General features: G+C 40.3%; 2 protein-coding genes across 2 annotated transcripts in view; both read left to right on the top strand.

The window, feature by feature from the left end:
* Window positions 1-20,616, top strand: part of si:dkey-237i9.1 (SEC14-like protein 1) — a 155,282-nt gene that overhangs the window by 52,474 nt on the left and 82,192 nt on the right. Inside the window, exons 3-7 of the mRNA XM_056246136.1 lie at window positions 12,856-13,005; window positions 14,279-14,410; window positions 16,677-16,805; window positions 17,086-17,332; window positions 17,571-17,680. Of these exons, the coding sequence (XP_056102111.1) occupies window positions 12,856-13,005; window positions 14,279-14,410; window positions 16,677-16,805; window positions 17,086-17,332; window positions 17,571-17,680 (768 nt within the window). The remainder of the gene's footprint in view (window positions 1-12,855; window positions 13,006-14,278; window positions 14,411-16,676; window positions 16,806-17,085; window positions 17,333-17,570; window positions 17,681-20,616) is intronic.
* LOC130081179 (uncharacterized) lies at window positions 3,843-8,194 on the top strand. Its single transcript, XM_056246137.1, has 3 exons — window positions 3,843-4,561; window positions 7,317-7,898; window positions 8,101-8,194. The coding sequence occupies exons 1-3, from the start codon at window positions 3,860-3,862 to the stop codon at window positions 8,128-8,130; spliced, it is 1,314 nt and encodes a 437-aa protein (XP_056102112.1). The 5' UTR covers window positions 3,843-3,859; the 3' UTR covers window positions 8,131-8,194.

Genomic DNA, 20,616 nt, shown 5'->3' on the forward strand with positions numbered 1-20,616 from the left:
CTTTAGTGCAAATGTCCCTCAAGTCTGCTCCCAGGGTAGCAATAACTTGCGATGCCTGGACCTCCAGAGCCACCGTCTCATATGTGACCGTTACAGCTCATCATGTCAACAGTGAGTGGAAGCTAATTTCATACGTGCTTCAGACGAGAGCTATGGATGATAGCCACACGGGCGCTAATATGTGCGAGTTTCTCAAAGCTGCGGCGGACGAGTGGGGGATAGAGACACACGACCTGGTTCTCGTCACAGACAACGCTTCAAATATGAACGTGGCTGCAGAGCTGGGCAACTTTCTACATGTCCGTTGTTACGCTCACACCCTAAACCTCGCCTGCCAACGAGCGCTGAAGTTGCCCGCTGTAGCCCGACTGTTGGGTCGAGTCAGACGGATCACTGCCTTCTTCCACCGCAGCACCACAGCCAGTCATGTGCTGGAACAAAAGCAGGCCCTACTCGGTAAGCAAAAGGCTTAAAATTAATTTAAAAAATAAAATATTTACCTTTGTAATAGAAGTGAATCTATTTTAACGATTGCATTCAAAGCAAGCTTTTTATTAGTTTCTAAATTACCAGTAGGCTATTTAAAAATATAATTCCTTATAGGCTACTAGTAATTAGCTTTCCTTCTTCTTTTTTAATTATACCAGAACTGCCTAAACACAAACTGAAGACAGATGCTCCAACAAGGTGGAATAGTGGCTTTGACATGGTTGATCGGTTCCTTGAACAGCAGCCTGCCATCTGCGCTGCGCTCCTCTCCCCTCAAGTAAGTCTGGGATTTAAGATTTAATCAGACCTAGTAGCAAGCAAAAAAAAAAAAAAACTAGACTTTTTAAAATAAAAATATGATATTGTGTACACACAAAACTAACTAACTTAAAAAACAATATATATACAGAAAATGTCTTTAGTTTTGTTTGTCAATTTGACACGACAGCTTTGAGGCACTGGTGCATGTGTTTGAAACTTAGTCTAAATGACTGTGAGTTGTTGTGTTGGCGTGAATGGAGAACTCTTATAGCATACAGTGTTAATTCATTTATTTTAACTTTTCCTGTTCTCAATTCCCATCATCCTTACAGATGAGGAAAGGTGCGCATGACATCTGCACACTGAGTGAGGGAGACGTGTCCAGCGCTGAACACCTTGTGAAGACCCTCAAGCCCATGAAATTGGCCACCACCACAATGTCTGAGGAAAGCATGCCTACTCTCTCAATCATAGCCCCACTACACACACAGCTCCTGGCCGACTTCACCCCTGCACCAGAGGATGATCCAATGACCCGGGAAATCAAGCATGCCATCCGGGAAGATTTGAGGAAGAGATACACATCTACAAAAGAGAAGCACACACTCCATACAGCATCTTGCCTGGATCCTCGCTTTAAAGCTCTCCCATTCCTTTCAGAGGATGAAAAAGTGGAGACATACAGCAGAGTGACTACAGAGGCTGCATCATCCCTCGAGGTATTCTCTCTTTTGATATTAATAATTCTACTTTTTTTAGAGAATGATTAATTAATGATCTGATTAATGGAATGCTTTGTATCAGTTGTGTGCTTTGTATGCTTTCTGTCTTATTTCACTGCTTCCCTGTGTTAGTTGATGAGGCAAGAGGCTGAAGTCCCTGAGGGGGAAGGTGATGACATGGCTGAGGGGCATGATGACGGTGAGGAGGATGATGCAGTTCAGAAGGTTTGCGACGAAGCCCTGAGGCTGGATGAAGAAGATGGCCCTTCCACGCCCTCTACCTCAAGACCATCTTCTCTGACTGCACTGCTGGGCCAAACATTTAATGTCGCTGTCACCACAGCAGAGCCCAAGTCGCCACACACCAGGGCTGAGGAAGAGGTTCGCATGTATCTGGGGGCCCCTTCACTTCCTCTCACCGATGACCCCCTTGAGTGGTGGCGCACCAACCATCATGTGTATCCTCTCCTAGCTAAACTGGCCAAACGATATTTATGTATCCCAGGTACGAGTGTTGCTGCAGAGAGAGTGTTCTCCACTGCGGGAGACATCGTGTCAGCACAACGGAGCACACTCACGCCACAACATGTGGACCAGCTGGTCTTCCTCCATAAGAATCTGGTCATTCCAGAGCTATGAATGTTTAGTACAACATGATTACTCATGTTGTGTGATTACACAAGTTAGTGTGTTTTTGTCACTGTGTTCTTCAGTACAGTTCCTCCACCTGAACAACACCTTGTCTTTCTAGAAGAAAATTGTCCAATTTCTACATCTACAGTATGTTGTTGGTTCTGATCTACTTCCTAAAGTGAACAAGCCTTTAATTTATTTGTTATTGTTTAGTTAAACTTGAGTCACAACACAATGTGATGTATTTATTTGTATTCTACAGAACACTTAATTCTTTTATTGAGTAACAATAAAAGTTAAGAAATTCAGCAGCTGACTTTTTTTTAAATACTGCAATCACTTTGTAGTGTATTTACATTTACATTTTTACATTTATTCATTTTGCTGACGCTTTTATCCAAAGCGACTTACAATTGCTATATATGTCAGAGGTCGCACGCCTCTGGAGCAACTAGGGGTTAAGTGTCTTGCGGGGTTAAGTGTCTAAGAGGACACATTGGTGTCTCACAGTGGATTCGAACCTAGGTCTCTCACACCAAAGGCATGTGTCTAATCCACTGCGCCATCACCACCCTATTTTCGTTTACTGTTGTGAAATGGAAAATCAATAATCGCTAATCGAGAATCGCTAAAAATCAATAATCGCTAATCGAGAATCGCTAATAATCGAAAATCGACTGTAATCGAATCGGGACTTCAATAATCGTAATCGAATCGAATCGGGAAATCAGACCGATTAACCACCCCTAGTGAGCGTGCTGCTAGACGTAACGCAGTTGTCCACGTCTGTCGCCATAGTTACTATGGCAGTACGAGCGGAAACCAGGGATAATGCGGATATTACGTCATTGACAGGCGACAATGACCAGGGACGAGATATTATTAGGTGTTCAAGCACGAAGTGCTGAGAACCTATTGTAATTGTAAGGATTTTTATTATTATTTTTCTTCCGCCGTAAAACGCCCAAACCGTAAGAGCTGGAGCCTTGAAACTTTGCCAGATGGTAGTACAAAAATCGAGGAGAGGTTCAGAGAGTATGACCCCGATTGGCCCATAGGTGGCGCTACAGCGATCAATTGCGCGTAACTGCTCATAACTCATAAACCGTAAGGCGTAGACTCAAGTGTCTTATATCATTGGAAAGCTGGACTCTTGACTTAAAAAACGTATATCTCCGATTTAATTTCCGGTATGCAAATTTTTCCGCCATTTTGAATTTTGTCAAAAAACTACTTTTGCGAACTAGTCCCTGGTTTTTCGCCCGATCGGAACCAAACCAGTGCAGAAATGTTCTCTGGAGTCTCAATATCAATAATTATCGAAAAAAAAAATCGAAATTTCGATTTCCGGTCGCTAGAGGGCGCAAAATGAACATTGTGGGAGGAGCCTATTTTACTAAAATGGCTATAACTCAAGCAGGGTTCCCGCGGGTCCTTAAAGTCTTAAAATGTCTTAAATTAAAATCCGGGAAATTAAGGTCTTAAATTGTCTTAAATTTACCGTAAAGTTGCTGTAGGTATTAAATTTTCAGCCTGTCTGCTTAATGACGATAGGGAAGCACAGTGGTCCACCGTAAAACATCTATCTATCATTTTTATCAATTTAGTACGTGTGAAATGAGTGTCCGCGATTGAATAGCTTATTGAGGTAACGTTAGGTCAGCTACAGACGCTGAAGTCGGTCTGCGCCTGCGTGCCGCCATTACGCGGTTGTCGTGTTTACTCGCAGGTGAGGTGAGGTTCAAAATGCAAAGATGGGGAAGTGTAAATTTAACGACAAGTGGATGGAAGAGGATGCATTTAGGAGGTGGTTGGCGCCGGCTGAAAATAATAATGAGGCAATGTGTAAATTCTGCAAAAAGACCTTTTCATTAGGGACCATGGGGCTCAAAGCCGTCGAGTCGCACATGAAGGGAGGAAAGCACCAGAGATACGTTGCAGCAGCTAGTCATAGCGGGTCCAGGTTAATCCCTGCATTGTTTGCAGCTCGACCTAACGATGTTACTAGTTCAGACGCCACCTCACAGTCGGCTATAACAAGTTTCATTTCACCGCCAGACACCCAAAAGGCAGAGTTACTGTGGGTTCTCCATACTGTGACGAGGCACAATTCATTTAAATCTAACGAGGACATACGTGACATCTTTGCTGCCATGTTCCCCGATTCGCAGCTTGCAAAGTCATTCACCTGTGGTGAAAATAAAACGGCATACGTCGCCAAATATGGCATCGCTTCATTTATCAAGAAGGAGCTATCGTGCAGCGTTAGTGAGAAGCCATATGTCGTCATGTTTGACGAAAGTTTGAATAAAACGACAAAGAACAAACAAATGGACCTTCATTTGGGATTCTGGACTACTGATGATGAGACCGGCACTCACTACGTCATCTCCCGCTACTATGGATCGGTATTCATGGGCCACTCCAGAGCCGAGGACATGTTGGGTCATTTCAATGTAAGTAACGTTACGATTGTGTTTGAAATCGCATATTATTATTCATACTAAGTGTGGTGTAAAATTTAGTACTGTTAGTGCGGTTTAAAGTTCATATGCTAGGGGTGTAAACACCAACACTCCCCCGGTGTTCACTCCGGGCATAGGACTGGTTATGTGCTCCAGTCAGGTCACATTTCTATGGTCACTTTGACAATCTAAAGTAACAACACATTTGCTCAGAGTTTAAGAGGTATAACTGTTGGTAGATGTGGTTTTTAGTTTAAATATGCCGAATTGTGATTTTATGGGCTGTTGGGCAAATGTAGCTGCTAATGTAGGCTGTCACTTAATGCCATAGCAACAGTAAACATTCACTTAAGGGTTAATGAGCTGTAAATAGAGATGCAGAAACAAGCTATGTTTGTAAATACACATTAGATATGTTGTATTTTACCACAAAATACATGATTTTTACCAGTTAGTAAACCTATAGAAATAAATTATTTTAATTAGCAAAATTTACCATTACATTTATAGGCCACGCACATAGAAAGACCACTGTGACCATATACTGACTTGAAAAGTGCACATTAACCAGTACTACTGTTACAATCTGCATAAAGTTTTTTTTAATGTAAAAGCTCACATTTTTAATGTACGAAGGCATCCTGTATCATAACTAATGTCTGTCGTTTGTAAAACAAATCTGAATTGAACTCACTGAACATATACCCATATACCAATTATATAATGATTAACGTTAATTATCGCCTGTGTTTGTGTATGTTTGCATTTTATTGTTTAGGTGTATGTATTTGTGTGTGTTTGTGTCGGGGTTTTGATGGATGTTTTTGATCTCTCTTTCTCTTTTTCTCTCTCTCTCTCTCTCTCTCTCTCTCTCTCTCTCTCTCTCTCTCTCTCTCTCTCTCTCTCTCTCTCTCTCTCTCTCTCTCTCTCTCTCTCTCTCTCTCTCTCTCTCTCTCTCTCTCTCTCTCTCTCTCTCTCTCTCTCTCTCAAATTCAAATTCAAATTCAAATTCAAATGAGCTTTATTGGCATGACTTATACAGTATTGCCAAAGCATTGGCCATTACATAGGCAATGAACAAATAATCGATAAATTAATAATGTAAACAAATGCATGAATATATTACATTTATATCATAATGAATCAAAATGAAATATATCAAAATGAAAATAAACACACACACAAAAAAACAACAACAACAACAACAACACACAGTTTTGAACCAACATTCAGACTTTAGTTTTGTCCACTGGCTGACTCTCGTAGTTTGTGGCAGGCTATTACATACTTTGCTGCTGTTGTGATTGAGCAAGAGTTTTCTCCCAAAATATGAATTAATTTTTCAGAATTTGGCAATGCCATAAAATTTGGTTCTAGCTGTTGAAATCTAGTGAAATAGTCCGATCTGATGCTGTGATAGTGATCGCAGTGTATGAGGAAGTGTTCTTCTGTCTCCACCTCTCCCTGAGAGCACAGAGAACACAGTCTCTGCTCTCTCGGCTGCCATCTCTGCCGGTGCCGGCCTCTCTCTACAGCCAGACTGTGGTCACTCAGCCTGTATCTGGTTAGGGTCTTTCTCACTTTATGCTCTTTCACACAGCTCAGGTATTCTGCTGGTTTATACTCTCTTTTCAGGTTTAAATAGAGTTCCATCTTCTTTTGTAATTTAGTAGCATCTTTCCAATAGTTAATGTAATTTAGTTTTTGTAATTGTATAATTTGGTTTGGCCAGAGAGTGCTGTGCTGGTCTGGCTGTAGTTTGAGCATCAGCTGTGAGAGTGCGCTCCGGGGCCGGTTCTGCTCCTGACACCGCAGGGCTTCGGCCTGGTAAGAGCTCGGGTCACTGCGCTTCAGGTGCTGGAAGAACTTTATAGCTCTTTTTTGGATAGTGATCAATAAGGGGTATTGTCCTAATTCAGCTCTGCACGAGTTGTTTGGTGTCGCTCTGTTTACTTTTAGGATGCTTTTACAAATTTGGGTATGCAGAGTTTCAATTTCCTCTTTTTCCCATTTTGAGAAATCTTGGGTTTTTAGAGGTCCCCATACCTCACTGCCGTACAGAGCAATCGGTTCGATTATTGCTTTTAGGATTTTTAGCCAGGTTTGAATTGGAATTTCATGTCGAATAGTATTTTTAATCATGTAGAAGACCCTCATCGCTTTCGCCTTCAGTTCAGTCACAGCCAGATTAAAGTTCCCTGTCGAACTCAGTTTTAGCCCCAGATATGTGTATTCGTGGGTGTGTTGGAGGACTTGGTTTCCTGCTCTGAAGATGTATTTATTTTTCCTACACCTGGATCTATTTTGAAAAATCATTATTTTAGTTTTTGCGAGGTTAATTTTGAGAGCCCACGTTTGGCTGAATGTCTCTACGACGTCGAGGAGCTGCTGTAGTCCCTCTTTTGTTTTTGACAGAAGGACTAAATCATCTGCAAAGAGGAGACATTTAACTTCTGATTGCGTCAGGGTTGGGCCGGGGGCCGTGGAGTTATTTAAGGCTTTGGCTAGTTCGTTTATATAAATGTTAAATAGAGTGGGGCTCAATGGGCAACCTTGTCTGACTCCTCGTTGTTGGGAGAAAAATTCTGTTCGCTTATTCCCTCTCTCTCTCTCTCTCTCTCTCTCTCTCTCTCTCTCTCTCTCTCTCTCTCTGCTATATAAGCCCAACCATTATTATTATATTATAATGTGGATTACTTGGCACATTGAATTGATCTTTTTCCTTTTTTTTTATACAAATGTGCAGGAAGGTACAAAGGAGCTGAATCTGAACAACATGCTCTCACTATCAATGGATGGGCCCGCTGTAAACTGGAAGTTTGTTGAACTCTTACAAGAGGAACACAGAGAGCAGTGTGGTGGAGCCCAACTACAAATAATTGGGAGTTGTGGCCTTCACACGATGCACAACTCGTTCAAGAACGGCTTTGCAGTGTGGCAAGTTGAGAAAGTCCTGAAAGCCCTGCACTACCTGTTTCATTGTGCACCTGCAAGGAGAGAGGACTTTGTGTTAGTGACAAAGTGTGATACATTTCCTCTGCCATTTTGCGGACATCGATGGCTGGAAAACCTTCCAGCAGTGGAGCGAGCCATTGAAATTTGGCCATATATTGTCACCTATGTGGATCAGGTCAAAGCCAAGAAGCTGCCCAATCCAAGGTCATCGTCATATGACACCATCGCAGAAGCCCGGATGGATCACTTCATCTTGGCAAAGTTACACTTCTTCATGAGTGTCTCAAGAAGTTTTCAGCCATTTCTCACCAAGTATCAGACAGATGCCCCGATGATTCCCTTCCTCGGCAGAGATTTGGAGGATCTAATCAGGGTAGGCCTAATGACTACTAAAAGTATATTAATGGTTTAATCATTCAAGCACCGTAATTTACAGAGGATATGAACAATAAAACAAAGTACTGAGTTTTCAGCATGATGATGTTTGTAGAAAGTATTATAAATACTGTAATACTTTTTCTAATTTTGTTTATAATTATTATGCTTGTGCTATTCTATTTTCAGAGCCTTCTCAGACGCTTCATAAAGCGAGACGTCCAGGTTGATGTTTCCCCAGCAAAGCTGGTCAAGCTTGATGTGACAGACCAAAAGCTTTGGGTCAGTCCAAAGCAAGTGTACATTGGCATGGGAGCCACAGCTGCCCTCAAGGTAATATTTATCTTAAAATACTTTATCATTGTGCTATATGAGCTGCAAAGTCACTTGACTAGTGAAGTATTTATGTTGAGAAATAAAGAGATCAGTTTAATTGTTTTGACATCAAGCAGTTGACCTTTTAATTGGATCTGTCAAATGTTGTGTAGTGTAAGTTACACATAGGGAGAGTTTATTTGATGTTTCAGGTGATGTGACTTTTGTGCTTTTGTCAGGGAATGTCAGGCAGTCAGAGTGGTGGAAGTGAGCGTGAGGTGCTACTGTTCATGCGAGACAGCCAGAGTGCCCTGTCAAAAATTTGTCAGAACATTTTATTGAAGTGCCCCCTGAAGTACCCCTCTGTCCGAAATATGATGTGCCTGGACCCCCAAAATATGCACAAAGAACCTGACATGTGCCAGCAAAAAATTAAGGCCCTCATCATGAAATTTGTGCAGGATAAGAAGCTGTCAGGAGGAGTCACAGCGGGTAACATCTTTAGACATATCAGAAATGTGAACAATTAGCCTAGTGTTTATCAAAGGGAGTCTTATTTTAGGTATCATACTAGCCTATTATTTTGCAGTTCATTTTTGTTTTATTTTATTGGAAATACAGCCTAGTATGAGTTATAATAAATGTATGTAGGCCTAATATATGTTCTTAGACATAATAATTGAAATATAGTTAAAAATATGAGATGCATTTTCCAGAGTATAGTGAAAATAAATCTCTTGTGACAACAAAGTATAATTTTAACTAGAAAATATTACAGATGTGCTTGTCTTTATCTAAATGCAGGTGATAAGATTGCCCAACAATTTCAGAAGTTCCTCTTCAGTGAGGCCAGAGGAGAGGAATTCATGGCCTTCAGTGCATTGGATGGAAAATTGCGAGTTGACAGCTTCCTGCATAAGGCCATGAATGGATATGCAGAACTTTGGAGCTTTGTGGAAAAGCTGCTGCTTCTGTCCCATGGACAAGCTACTGTGGAGCGTGGGTTCTCCATAAATAAGGAGGTGGAGATGTGCAATATGAACGAAGACACTATAGTCTCACAGAGATTAATCTGCGACTATGTGAGGATGTGTGGTGGAGTGATCAAAGTGCCTCTAACTAAAGAGCTGCTAAATGAGTGTGCATCTGCACGCAACCGGCACAGGATCTTCTTGGAAGATGAGAGGAAGAAAAAGGAAAAGACAAAACAGATGATCAAGAGAAAAGGGTTTGAAGATGAGCTTGAAGAGCTACACAAGAAAAGAAGAACAATCTCAACTGTGTGTGAAACTCTAGAAAAGGATGCAGATGGCCTTGCAGAGAAGGCTGAGAATACAGCAGGGACCAAGATGGCAGAACTTATCACTAAATCCAATTCCATGAGAAAAAGATGCAAGGAAAAGAGAAGGGAGTTGGTGGACCTAGACCATGAAATTGAGAAGAGAGCAGCAGAGCTGCGCCACATGTCTTGAGGAGAATTTGGGATGTTACGAAACAAAGGGTTTCTCTCAGTAAAAGTCATGTAATAACATTTGTGTTTTCTAACAGTTATGTAGATTATTTGTCAACTTTTTGGCTTGTGAAAGGCTGTGTTGAGGACATTATTGAGCTTATTTTCAGTATTCTAAATGGTTCCTTCATACAAGGCATTGTGTTGTTTAGTGTAATCTAACTTATCTGTTACGTTGGCTCTGTTCTACATCACAAAGGAACAAAAAATAAAAAAGGTTTCAAAGAAAAGTATTTTTACTTTTTTTACTTACCGAGTTTACACATTTCACATAATTGATACCAAATGGAAAGCTTTTAAGTTTTGATTTCCATTGTAGGAGGCAATAAATTGAGTAGCCTATTCCAAAGAAATCTTGACATTTTTGGGTCTTAAATTATATTTGTTGAGGTCTTAAAAAGGTCTTAAAAAGCATTAAATTTTACTTTTAAAATGGTGCAAGAACCCTGTCAAGAAGTAAATGAGATATCTTCACCAAACTTGGTACACATGTGTATGAGGACAGTCTGGGGTCACAGTAAAAAAAAACGCGTCGATCTATCACTAGGTGGCGCTATAACATTAAAAAAACATAAAAGGGGGTGTGGCCACCTGACCGTTAGTCCGATTGACTTGAAATTTGGTATGCAGTGTCTTGGACCAAGGTACCATGTATGTGTAAAAGGATATTGGCGTATCTAAAAAAACATGGCCGCCATCGGCCAATGAAGTTTGAGCACCTGTGAGATGAGGTTAACGGAGGCCGATCGGAACGAAACTCGATGGGCATGTTCGACTCATGGCCCAAGAGGTCTGTAAGAGTTTTGAAAGAAATCGGCCACTAGTTGGCGCTAACGAGTTTTACGGCTCTGTAATCACGTGGTGTTGCACACATCCCCACAATATGCATATCATTTGATAGATCTCCTCATGTTGAACAACCTTGCCTCTAGAACCATTGCTGTCAATCAAACCGTTCATTAAATATTCACGAATATGTTAAAAACCTACTTTTGCGAACTAGTCCCTGGTTTTTCGCTCCGATCGGAACCAGACCAGTCTAGGACAATTCTCTGGACTCTCTAGATCAATAATTATCGAAAAAAAGTTGAACTTTTTTATTTTTCTCATTGTATTAAAGGGTTCTTTAGAAAAGGGGCGTGACAAAATGCACCCAAAAGCCTATAAATCCTAAAGGAAAACTCAGAACTTCACAAAAATTGATGAGCATATGTGTCATAACAGGCTGAAGAAGCATGCAAAGTTTCATGGAGATCGGACTATAGGTGGCGCTATAACTGTTAAAAAGCTTTAAAACCATATATTTCCTATATGGTAAATTGCCTGTATTGGCTGTAAATGGTGTTTTCCATCTATGATCATATAATGTTCATATCATAATGTTCTAAACCAGTGCAGTACAATTATCTGGACTTTCTAGATCAATAAATATTAGAAAAGGTATAACTTCTTTATTTGGATGGCTATAAAGGGTCACTTCAATATGTAGCCTTGACCAAATGTCACCAAAAGCCTAAATCTCTTCAATGAATGCTCAGATCTTTTTAAAAACATCTCAGAACATGTGACCTATCACTCTAAACAAGCATGACACATTTCAGACAGATCGGACAAAATATGCCTCTATAACAATTAAAAAGGTGAAAATGATATGAACAATGGCATATTAAGCCATTCATATGTATATAGACACTATAAAATCACTTATATAACAATTACTATTATAACACATTCATATTTTGTCAGAGTTTATCACTTCAATTGTTCTTATGCTTCATATAATTGCTATCAACGTGGTAAATCATGGTAAATAACGCCAGAAACATGGTAAATCATAGTAAAAAAGGTAAATCATGCTAGAATCCTGGTAAATTATTCTAGAATGTGCTATATATCATGGTAAATCATCATATAACATGGTATATCAAGGTAAACTATGGAAAATCATGTTAGATTCATGGTAAATCATACTGGAACATGGTAAATCATGAAAAATCACACTGAAATGTAGTATATCATGGTAAATCATGCTTGCTACATAAAACTTAATGTCTTTTGATGCTTAACGGCCTTAAAGGCCTTAACTGCTTGAACACCGCTAAAATGCTGCTTGCAGCTTTAATTTTAAATTGGAATTTCTCTGAAATTAAAAATCTTTGGGAACTTTCGGGATATTGTAAGTGCACAACTGCAGGAAATATATCACACTGTGCAAGTGATTTTGGGATATTTTATTACAAAAATCGTACATATTGTACCTTTAATGGCGCAAATCTAGCACAAACGAACTGCACTAGTAACTATTTAGACCGCATGGGATAAGGAGTGACGTAACTGTTTAAAAAAATATTTTAGAAGAATTTATTTTAGTTACAGCTAGATTTTCTTTAAACCGTCTCAAATCTAGCACCGATTTGGAGCAATTTTGATGGCATGGGGTGGAGACTGCCCCGAAATAGCCTTTATTTGCTTTTTCTAAGAAGGGGGAATGCAATGTTCATTTGAATGGCACAAATCAAACACAAGCAAATGGCTCCGTTTCGGAATGTATTAGATGACATGGAGTGGAGAGTGGGGTTTTTCGTCATATTTAAGAAAGGGGCCATAGTTGCAGGTTTTTTTTTTAAACCCTTCAAACCCTCAAGCTGCACGGGACAGCCTAGAGCTTTACATAATTCATGTGCAGCAGAGAGGAGTGATTTTCCCAGGGGACACAATGTGTTGGGCAAAAACTTCTCAGCAGTTCTGCTTTCAAGAGTGTGAGTGTTTGTGGCCTCACATTTAGAAAATATATGGCTGATCTATGTCTTTTAACTAAAACTGCTTCAAACTTCAATCTTTTTTTTAACTACTTAAAAATGTAGGCTCTCTCAAGTCTGACTTGATGAACTTTTTCATATAGTTCTAGAGTTACAATTTGGTAAGAATGTGCAATTTCAAATTGAATCTCCATTTATTGTAAATAGCATGCCATTGTGCACCTTAGTGATACCACATATCTGATTAATATGTCTTTCTCCACAACATGTGGCCCTCAGTGACTCACTCATACACATATACTGTACCTATTTTCTTCAATGCAGAAAATCTAGTGGGTTTTCATCAACTCTTCTTCTTGTCTCTTCCTCAGGCATATGAGAGGAGGTTTCCCACCTGTCATCTGATTCCCATGTTTGTGGACAGTGATGTGATCGATGAGGAAAACAGTGAGGATGGATCCATTCATAAGATTGAAAGAAGGTGTAAACTGGACGTGGATGCACCACGACTCCTAAAACGGGTAAAATGAAAACCCCGAAAACAAAATCCCTTCCCTTGCTCTCAGTCCCCCCTCATGTTTTTTAAAATTTTTTTTATTTTTTTAAAGCTGTAGTCCGTAGCTTTTTTGGGGTTAAAAATTATCCAAAATACATATTTGAGAAAATACATAACCAGCCAGTGTTCAAAACTCTCTGCTTGCCTTAGCTCGATTCAAAGCGGTAAGCTTGTAATAATGTTTTTAATTCCAGTGGTACTGGTGGATTTCCGCGGGAGATTCGAGCATGTTTTTGCGTCATTACGTCACATCTGTACGCATAAAGGAGTCTCGGCTAGTAGGCTATATTGCGTGTGAGGATGTTGGAGGTGGAGATTTATAGCCTTTTCTCACAGCACTTGATATAATTAAACTTATCAATTTGATGGCGGATCCTGAAAGGTTCAAACGACAATCACCAGTTACAACAGATTCACCCGCTGTAAAATGCAAAAGACTTCGTTCGGACTTCGGAGTGGCTACAGAAAAAAAGAGACTGCAACCAGACCCATGCGAAAACAAGAATACATATCGGAAGGACATTACATGTGGTCACGCAATGCTTGCTTACGTTGTTAACATTAACAATTTGAGAACAAAGTATAATTTGCACGGTTTTGCATGATATGATAATTTCTAAGCGATTGTTAGATTCAATCAGCGCGATTTACTGCAATGTCAGAACCAGAACAAAAGTGGATGTTTCTTACTAGTTCAGATGACATTTTCCGGTGAAAATTCTTATGTTGGTCATACTTCCAAAAAGAATAATCTGTGATTCTGAATGCCAGTATCCACATCGGCGCGGTGACTGACAGCTGCACAGCACACTCTCCTCAAACATTGTGTTCATCCGCGCTGTGCCGTGTCGAGGGTGTTGAAGTACAACTCACGTAAAGTTGATAATTCCGCGAATGACTGCAATTGCAGATTTCGAACAGAGATGGCGACAAAGAGGAAAAACGCCGGACTGCAGCTTTAAATAACATTTGTCTACATTGCCTAAAACGTCTGCTTTGCTTTGACTGTCTGTAAAGGTTAGAGTATGTGTTAATGTAAGATATTCTCTTTCTCTCTCTCTCTCTCTCTCTCTCTCTCTCTCTCTCTCTCTCTCTCTCTCTCTCTCTCTCTCTCTCTCTCTCTCTCTCTCTCTCTCTCTCTCTCTCTCTCTCTCTCTCTCTCTCTCTCTCTCTCTCTTCTCTCTCTCTCTCTCTCTCTCTCTCTCTCTCTCTCTCTCTCTCTCTCTGTGAGTGTGTAGATTGCAGGTGTGGACTATATCTACTTCATTCAGAAGAACTCCCTGAACCACAGAGAAAGAACTCTTCATATTGAATCCCACAATGAAACCTTCTCCAGCAGAGTCATAATCCATGAACTTTGCTGTTACTCGGTGAGAAAAATCACCCTCACATCTCAGATGTGCTGTGTTAAGCACATGTCATTAGCAACTTTAATTTGGTTGTATAATATAATTGGACACCCACACTTAGCACCTTGGTATTGCTAAATTTATGTATATATATTCCTTAGGCAACAAATTAAATGGCAAAGAATAAAAAAAAATGTTTGCGACCTTTCAAACTGTGACATAGCTTCAGTCCCACAATTTTTTTTGTTATTATTATTTATTTCATATTGGATGAGCGGAGTCTGTGTTATGTTGTAAATGGCTTATATGAGAGAGAGAGAGAGAGAGAGAGAGAGAGCACAAGTGAGTAACCTAATATTGAAGCTTGTTGGTTTAATTAATTGTAACTGAGTGGGAAACCAAAGTTTTTCCAAACTTGCGATCTTAAAGAGGCCGGCGGGTCCTCTAACTCTTGTGGGTCGCCACCACTCGCCATACTCGTCCTTAGTGCTGCTATCTCTGACTCACTCACTGGACCGTCGTCGACCTGACAAAAAACTGCATACATAGGCGGAGCTCGCCTAGGCGGGGCTACAGATTATGTGTCCCTAAAGAACCCGCATATCTAACAGTAGTTCCGCATTACATTAATTAATTTGCAAACGAGTTTTATTTATTTTTATACCGTGTATTCTCCGTGTAAATTCATGCACCGAACCGTGACGCCCGTACCGTTTCGGTTCAATACGAATACATGTACCGTTCCACCCCTAATTTATATATATATGGCTGAGGGTCATTCTTGTGTGCATGATGGAAAATAAATGATGAGTGAGTTAATAGGGTCAGATCCTCTGAGCCCTCTTTAGAAGATTCTATTTTTGGGAGTGTTATAGAGGGAGAAGCTCTGAGGAATCACTACCTCAGGGTACCCTGTAAAGTTAGCCAGTGACCTAAAAATATGACTGATTAAACATGTCTCACATACTAATGATTTGTTCACATTGCATACAGTTCATAGATTTCTGATTTGTTTTTTTTAACTTTAAGATTGACTGTCCAGTGTGTTCTTTTAGTCAGAAGTTATTTTGTGTGTTCTTTTTTTTCCCAAGTAGTGTAGTGAGTACCAAGCATTTCTTCATCAGTTGTTATAGTAGTAAAGCGTTAGCTGTGACGATTTGTCAGTATGAGAGATTTTTTGGGGGGTTGTCGATCATGCTAGTTTTTCATACTGCTAAACCAATGAGACAACTTAAGTGAGGTTGGGAATCGAAAATCAATTCCAACTCTGGAATCGGATACTTAAGGTCAGGAGTCAAATACTTTTAATAAAATTTCAATTTTTTTTCTCCCGATTCCGCCTATTGATTCCTGTGTGCGCATTTTAATGTGATTTCAAACCATTTTGAAGAGGCGTACTCTGTTTTCTCTCTGCACACATACAAAACACATACAAAGCGCACGGAAAGAGACCCGCCTCTTATATAGAGCGTGATACTGAATTGAGTTCTCCTACTTTTCTTCTTGCGCTTGAATGCACAAATACACACAAAATTGTCAAAATATCCTCGTAAACAGTCGTTTTTGTCTTAAGTTTAGAAAGAAAAAGCATGTGTAACAGTTTATTGGCTCCTTCATGAGATCTTAGTGACAGCACCCTAATAAATCTGCTGTAGTCTATGTAATAAACATTAATCAAAGAACAAAAGAAAAAGAAAATCACTCATTGATCTTGACTGAACAACTTTTGTAACTTTAAGGTTCATTCTATATTTTATTTTGAAAAAGAAATCTATGCAGTTATTTTACATTTGATTACAATTTCTGTACCTGAACTTTGTTCAGTTGTATTTATTTGTGCTATTACTTGTTTATTTGTTCTTATTTTATTACTGTTTACTTCTTTAATAATGTAAAAATGTAGACAGAATAAATATGTTTGATATAAATGTTTGACTAAATGTTTTTACCTTACTGGAATTAATAAGAACCGGAATCGATAAGCAGAATCGGAATCTCTGAAATTCAAATGATACCCAACCCTAAACATAAGCAACATTGCCATTGAATTTCAGTCTGTAAACTGTGGGGGAAAAGTGAGTGAAAATTAACTATAGACAATTTGATGTTGTTGATATCATATACATGTATCTTATATCTGAACAAAATCTACTTATTACGTATTTTGGAATTCAAACTGCAAAAAATGAAATGCTGCCGGTCTGAACAGGCCATAGTTTGTAAAATATTTAATTATTGTGTATTGTGGCAATTTAACAAAGTTGGCATGTCTGTTGTCCAATGTTAGGTTCACCCAGAAAATGAAGAATGGACGTGTTTTGAACAATCTGCCAGTCTGGACATCAAATCTTTCTTTGGTTTTGAGAGTACAGTAGAGAAGATTGCCATGAAACAGTATGCCAGCAGTATCAAAAAGGTGTAAAGTCACGCCCACCACTGCCTTCTTCAAAAATACATACACATGTTGGTTTTATTTTTTTGTTAGTTTATCGATTTATGAGCATTTCACATAAAGACTACTTCAGAAGTTCTCACAAATCAGTTTTTGTCATATTAGTGAGGACATTTTCAAAAACTTCATTGCAATATTATGTTTGTCGTAGGTTCAGTTCATTCAAAGAAGAAAATGTAGCCTTCTATAAATAGTAGTAGTTGCCTTTCTCAAATGTGAACGACATGTTCTTATCTCTCTATAGGGTAAAGAGATTATTGAATACTATCTGAGGGAGCTGGAGGAAGAAGGTGTTACCCATTTACCTCAGTGGAGCCCTTGCCTAACATCACCCACAAAGCCTATGGTGTCAGTTGTTCACCCTGTGTTGCCTATCACTCCCACAATCACCATTGAAGCCCCTCCTGAGAGCATGAATGAGACTCAAGTGTGTAAAGAGGGCAGCAGTCCTCCTGGTAGCCTAAACGACGCCTTGGTAACCAGTCAGGATGGTTAGTATTTACACTGTTGCCACTCTGGGGACCTTTTGTACTTGATACTACTAGAACATTGTATTCTTGGCTTTTCTTTTGTACTTCGTCTCTAACAATTCACAAACAAAACACATCTATACAACAAAGGAAGCAAGCTTCTGTTTATTAAAAAAAAGTTTACACACTGAGCTTAATTCTTTCTTAACTTTTTTTTTAAGGTATAGTGGATGTAAATGGTTTCAATTTGTATTTTTAGATAAACTGGATGCAGACTACATCAAACGTTACCTGGGTGACCTCACACCCCTCCAGGAGAGCTGTCTCATTCGCCTACGCCACTGGTTACAGGAGACACACAAGGGCAAGGTGAAATTTATACATATTCAAGGTTTCTGAATTTACAACTAGTAGTAGATTAACAGGGATCCATTATGCAAAATTCACTTTTACATGGTGTTTGAACATAAATGTGTCGGCAGTGTGTGTACACAATAGGGGTTGAACGACCTCCAATTTTTTTAAGTCGACATTTATGTGATAAGTCAAGTCGACGTCAACTAGTCACTAATGACTTCATTAATGAACAAATAAGCCTGAACCTTGAGCTTAGACTGAACGCGGGTTGCTTTATGCACAGCTATGGCATATGACACAGCGCTCTCCACAAGGCTATTGGACAATTCCACGCAAAAGTCATCCTTACCATGAAAAAATAGTTTTTACCAAAAGATAAAAACCCTTTTTAAGTTGCCAATTTAGGTCTGCAATATACTGTATTAATGTGCTGTATCAGATATTAAAGGTCCCTTGACATGAAATTTTCACTTTCTGAGGTTTTTTAACATTAATATGAGTTCCCCTAGCCTGTATATGGTCCCCCAGTGGCTAGAAATTTCAATCGGTGTAAACCGTTTGAGAAAATGAAAGCTCAGAGGAGCTGATCTTGAATCTCCTCCGTATGACGTCATACGGAGGAAAGGTAACCTCCCCTTTCTCTGCTTTGCCCGCCCAGAGAATTTGGCTCGCCCATGAGAAAATGAGCTAGGAAGTACGAATGCACGAGCGCGATTTGAGTTTTTCATCGAGAGATATCATTGCTTGCAAACGAGCGAAGCATGGCAGCTGATCAGTGTTCGGATGTACAAATGAACACAAAAGTATTTTTTTGTTCCTTCATCCGAGCCTCTGAAGAAACAATGGGTTAATTTTATTTTCTCTGGAAATGCGCCGACACAACTTCCCAAAGTTTTGTATGGTCCAAACATTTCACCGACGACTGTTTCCTCATCGTTCAATACTGTTTATGCATAAGTCAAGCCAGTGACTAAAATATCAACTTCACATCGTTTCTTTTAGTAGGATGAAAATAATCTTATTTAAATTGTGAACAAATTATATACAAAAAGCGACCAAAGAACAATCTTTCCACACAGCGCGAGTTTATCTGGACAACTCGTTATGAAATCAATGATGCACGTTACACTGCACAACGAAGGTCTTACTGTATGTACATCGTGTTTGCATTGGTGAAAGCATTAGAGAGAGTGCAGAAACTGCGTTGCAATGATAAGATCTTCATTCTCGCGATCAACAGACTGTCATCTGCTTGCTCAATGCTCATCACGGCAACATTCCATCATTCCAACATTCCACATCAACATGCCGCTGAAGATTCAGACAACCCCAAGGGTTCCATAATCTTTGGTTCCATCCAGTCCTTATCCTCAGAACTGGCCAATATCTGGTCGACATGTCTGCGCACAATGTTGCCACCTCCTAACATGACCTTGTAAGAGACAGGACCTGTTATCTTGATAATGAACCCGGGAATCCACTTAGGTCCATGACTGAAATTCCTTGTGATCACTGCATCTCCCTCCTGGAAACTTCTCCCGGAACCTTGCTTGTCATGATGTTTCTTTTGAAAGCTCTGTTGCCGTTCCACCCTCCTTCGGCGGTCCGGATGAATAAAGTCTAATGTCGATCTCAACTTCCTGCCTTGTAACATTTCAGCAGGCGACAGCCCCGTAGTGGACTGTGGTGTAATGCGGTAACTAAACAACACCCTTGATACTTTAGTGGCTAGGCTTCCCTCACCTGCCTTCTTCATCATCGCCTTGAATGTCTGGACTGCACGTTCAGCACAACCATTAGAGGAAGCATGATAAGGAGCAGAAGTGATGTGTTCGATCCCATTCTTCTGCATGAACTCTCGGAATTCTGTACTCACAAAACATGAGCCGTTATCGGACACTATTGTCTCCGGTATTCCTTGATTGCTAAAGCTCTTCCTTAGACATTCAATCGTGCTGGCTGAAGTTGAGGTCGTTACAGGGTACACATCCATCCATTTGGAATGCGCGTCCATCTGAACCAAAAACATGTGTCCCATAAAAGGTCCTGCATAATCAACATGTAACCTTTGCCAGGGTTTGCTCGGCCACTCCCAGGGATGAAGAGGTCCTGGAGCTGGAGAATTACAATGTTCTTGGCATGCTACACATCTTTTAACGACTGCTTCAATGTCTGCATCTAACTTTGGCCACCAGAAGTAGCTTCGTGCTAATGCCTTCATTCTAGTGATGCCGATGTGACCGTGATGTAGCTGCTGTATCAAGGCGTTCCGGCCTGGCGGCGGCACCACCACTGCCCGTGAGCCCCACAGTACACATCCACCTTGCACACTTAACTCTGTTTTCCTCACAGCATATGGTTGGAAAACTGGGTTCCCGTCTGGTGGCGGCCAACCATGTTGGACGAATTGCGCCACTCTGGACAACACAGGAGCTCTGCTTGTCCATCTGCTCATTTCTGCTGCTGAGACGAGGGTCACATTCTCCAACATCAGCACTCGCTCCTCCTGCTCTTTCTTGACAGACGGCTGAGGTAGAGGAAGTCGACTCAGCGCATCCGCATTGCCATGATGTTTTCCGGGCTTGTAAACAATCTCGTACTCATACGCTCTCAAGGCAACTGCCCAACGTTGTATACGAGGTGAAGCCATTTGAGGCACAGCCTTCATCTCATTAAAAAGAGCCAGTAGCGGTTTGTGGTCCGTGCAAATGACAAACCTTCTTCCATATAAATATTTGTGGAAACGCTGAATGCCAAATATCACCGCCAGACCTTCTTTGTCCAGTTGGGAGTAGTTTAATTCAGCTGACGTTAATGTCCTAGACAGGAAGCTGATTGGTCGTTCCTGCCCATTTCCTCATGGCATAGGGCACGGCCCAGGGTTTATAGAACTTTGGACTCACCCCTTCTGTAATGTAAATTTTTGCTGGTGGACCTCTCCAAGTACC

This window comes from Rhinichthys klamathensis, unplaced genomic scaffold (assembly GCF_029890125.1).
Source record: "Rhinichthys klamathensis goyatoka isolate OS25496 unplaced genomic scaffold, OSU_Roscu_1.1 h1tg000036l_1, whole genome shotgun sequence".
Lineage (NCBI taxonomy): Eukaryota > Metazoa > Chordata > Actinopteri > Cypriniformes > Leuciscidae > Rhinichthys > Rhinichthys klamathensis.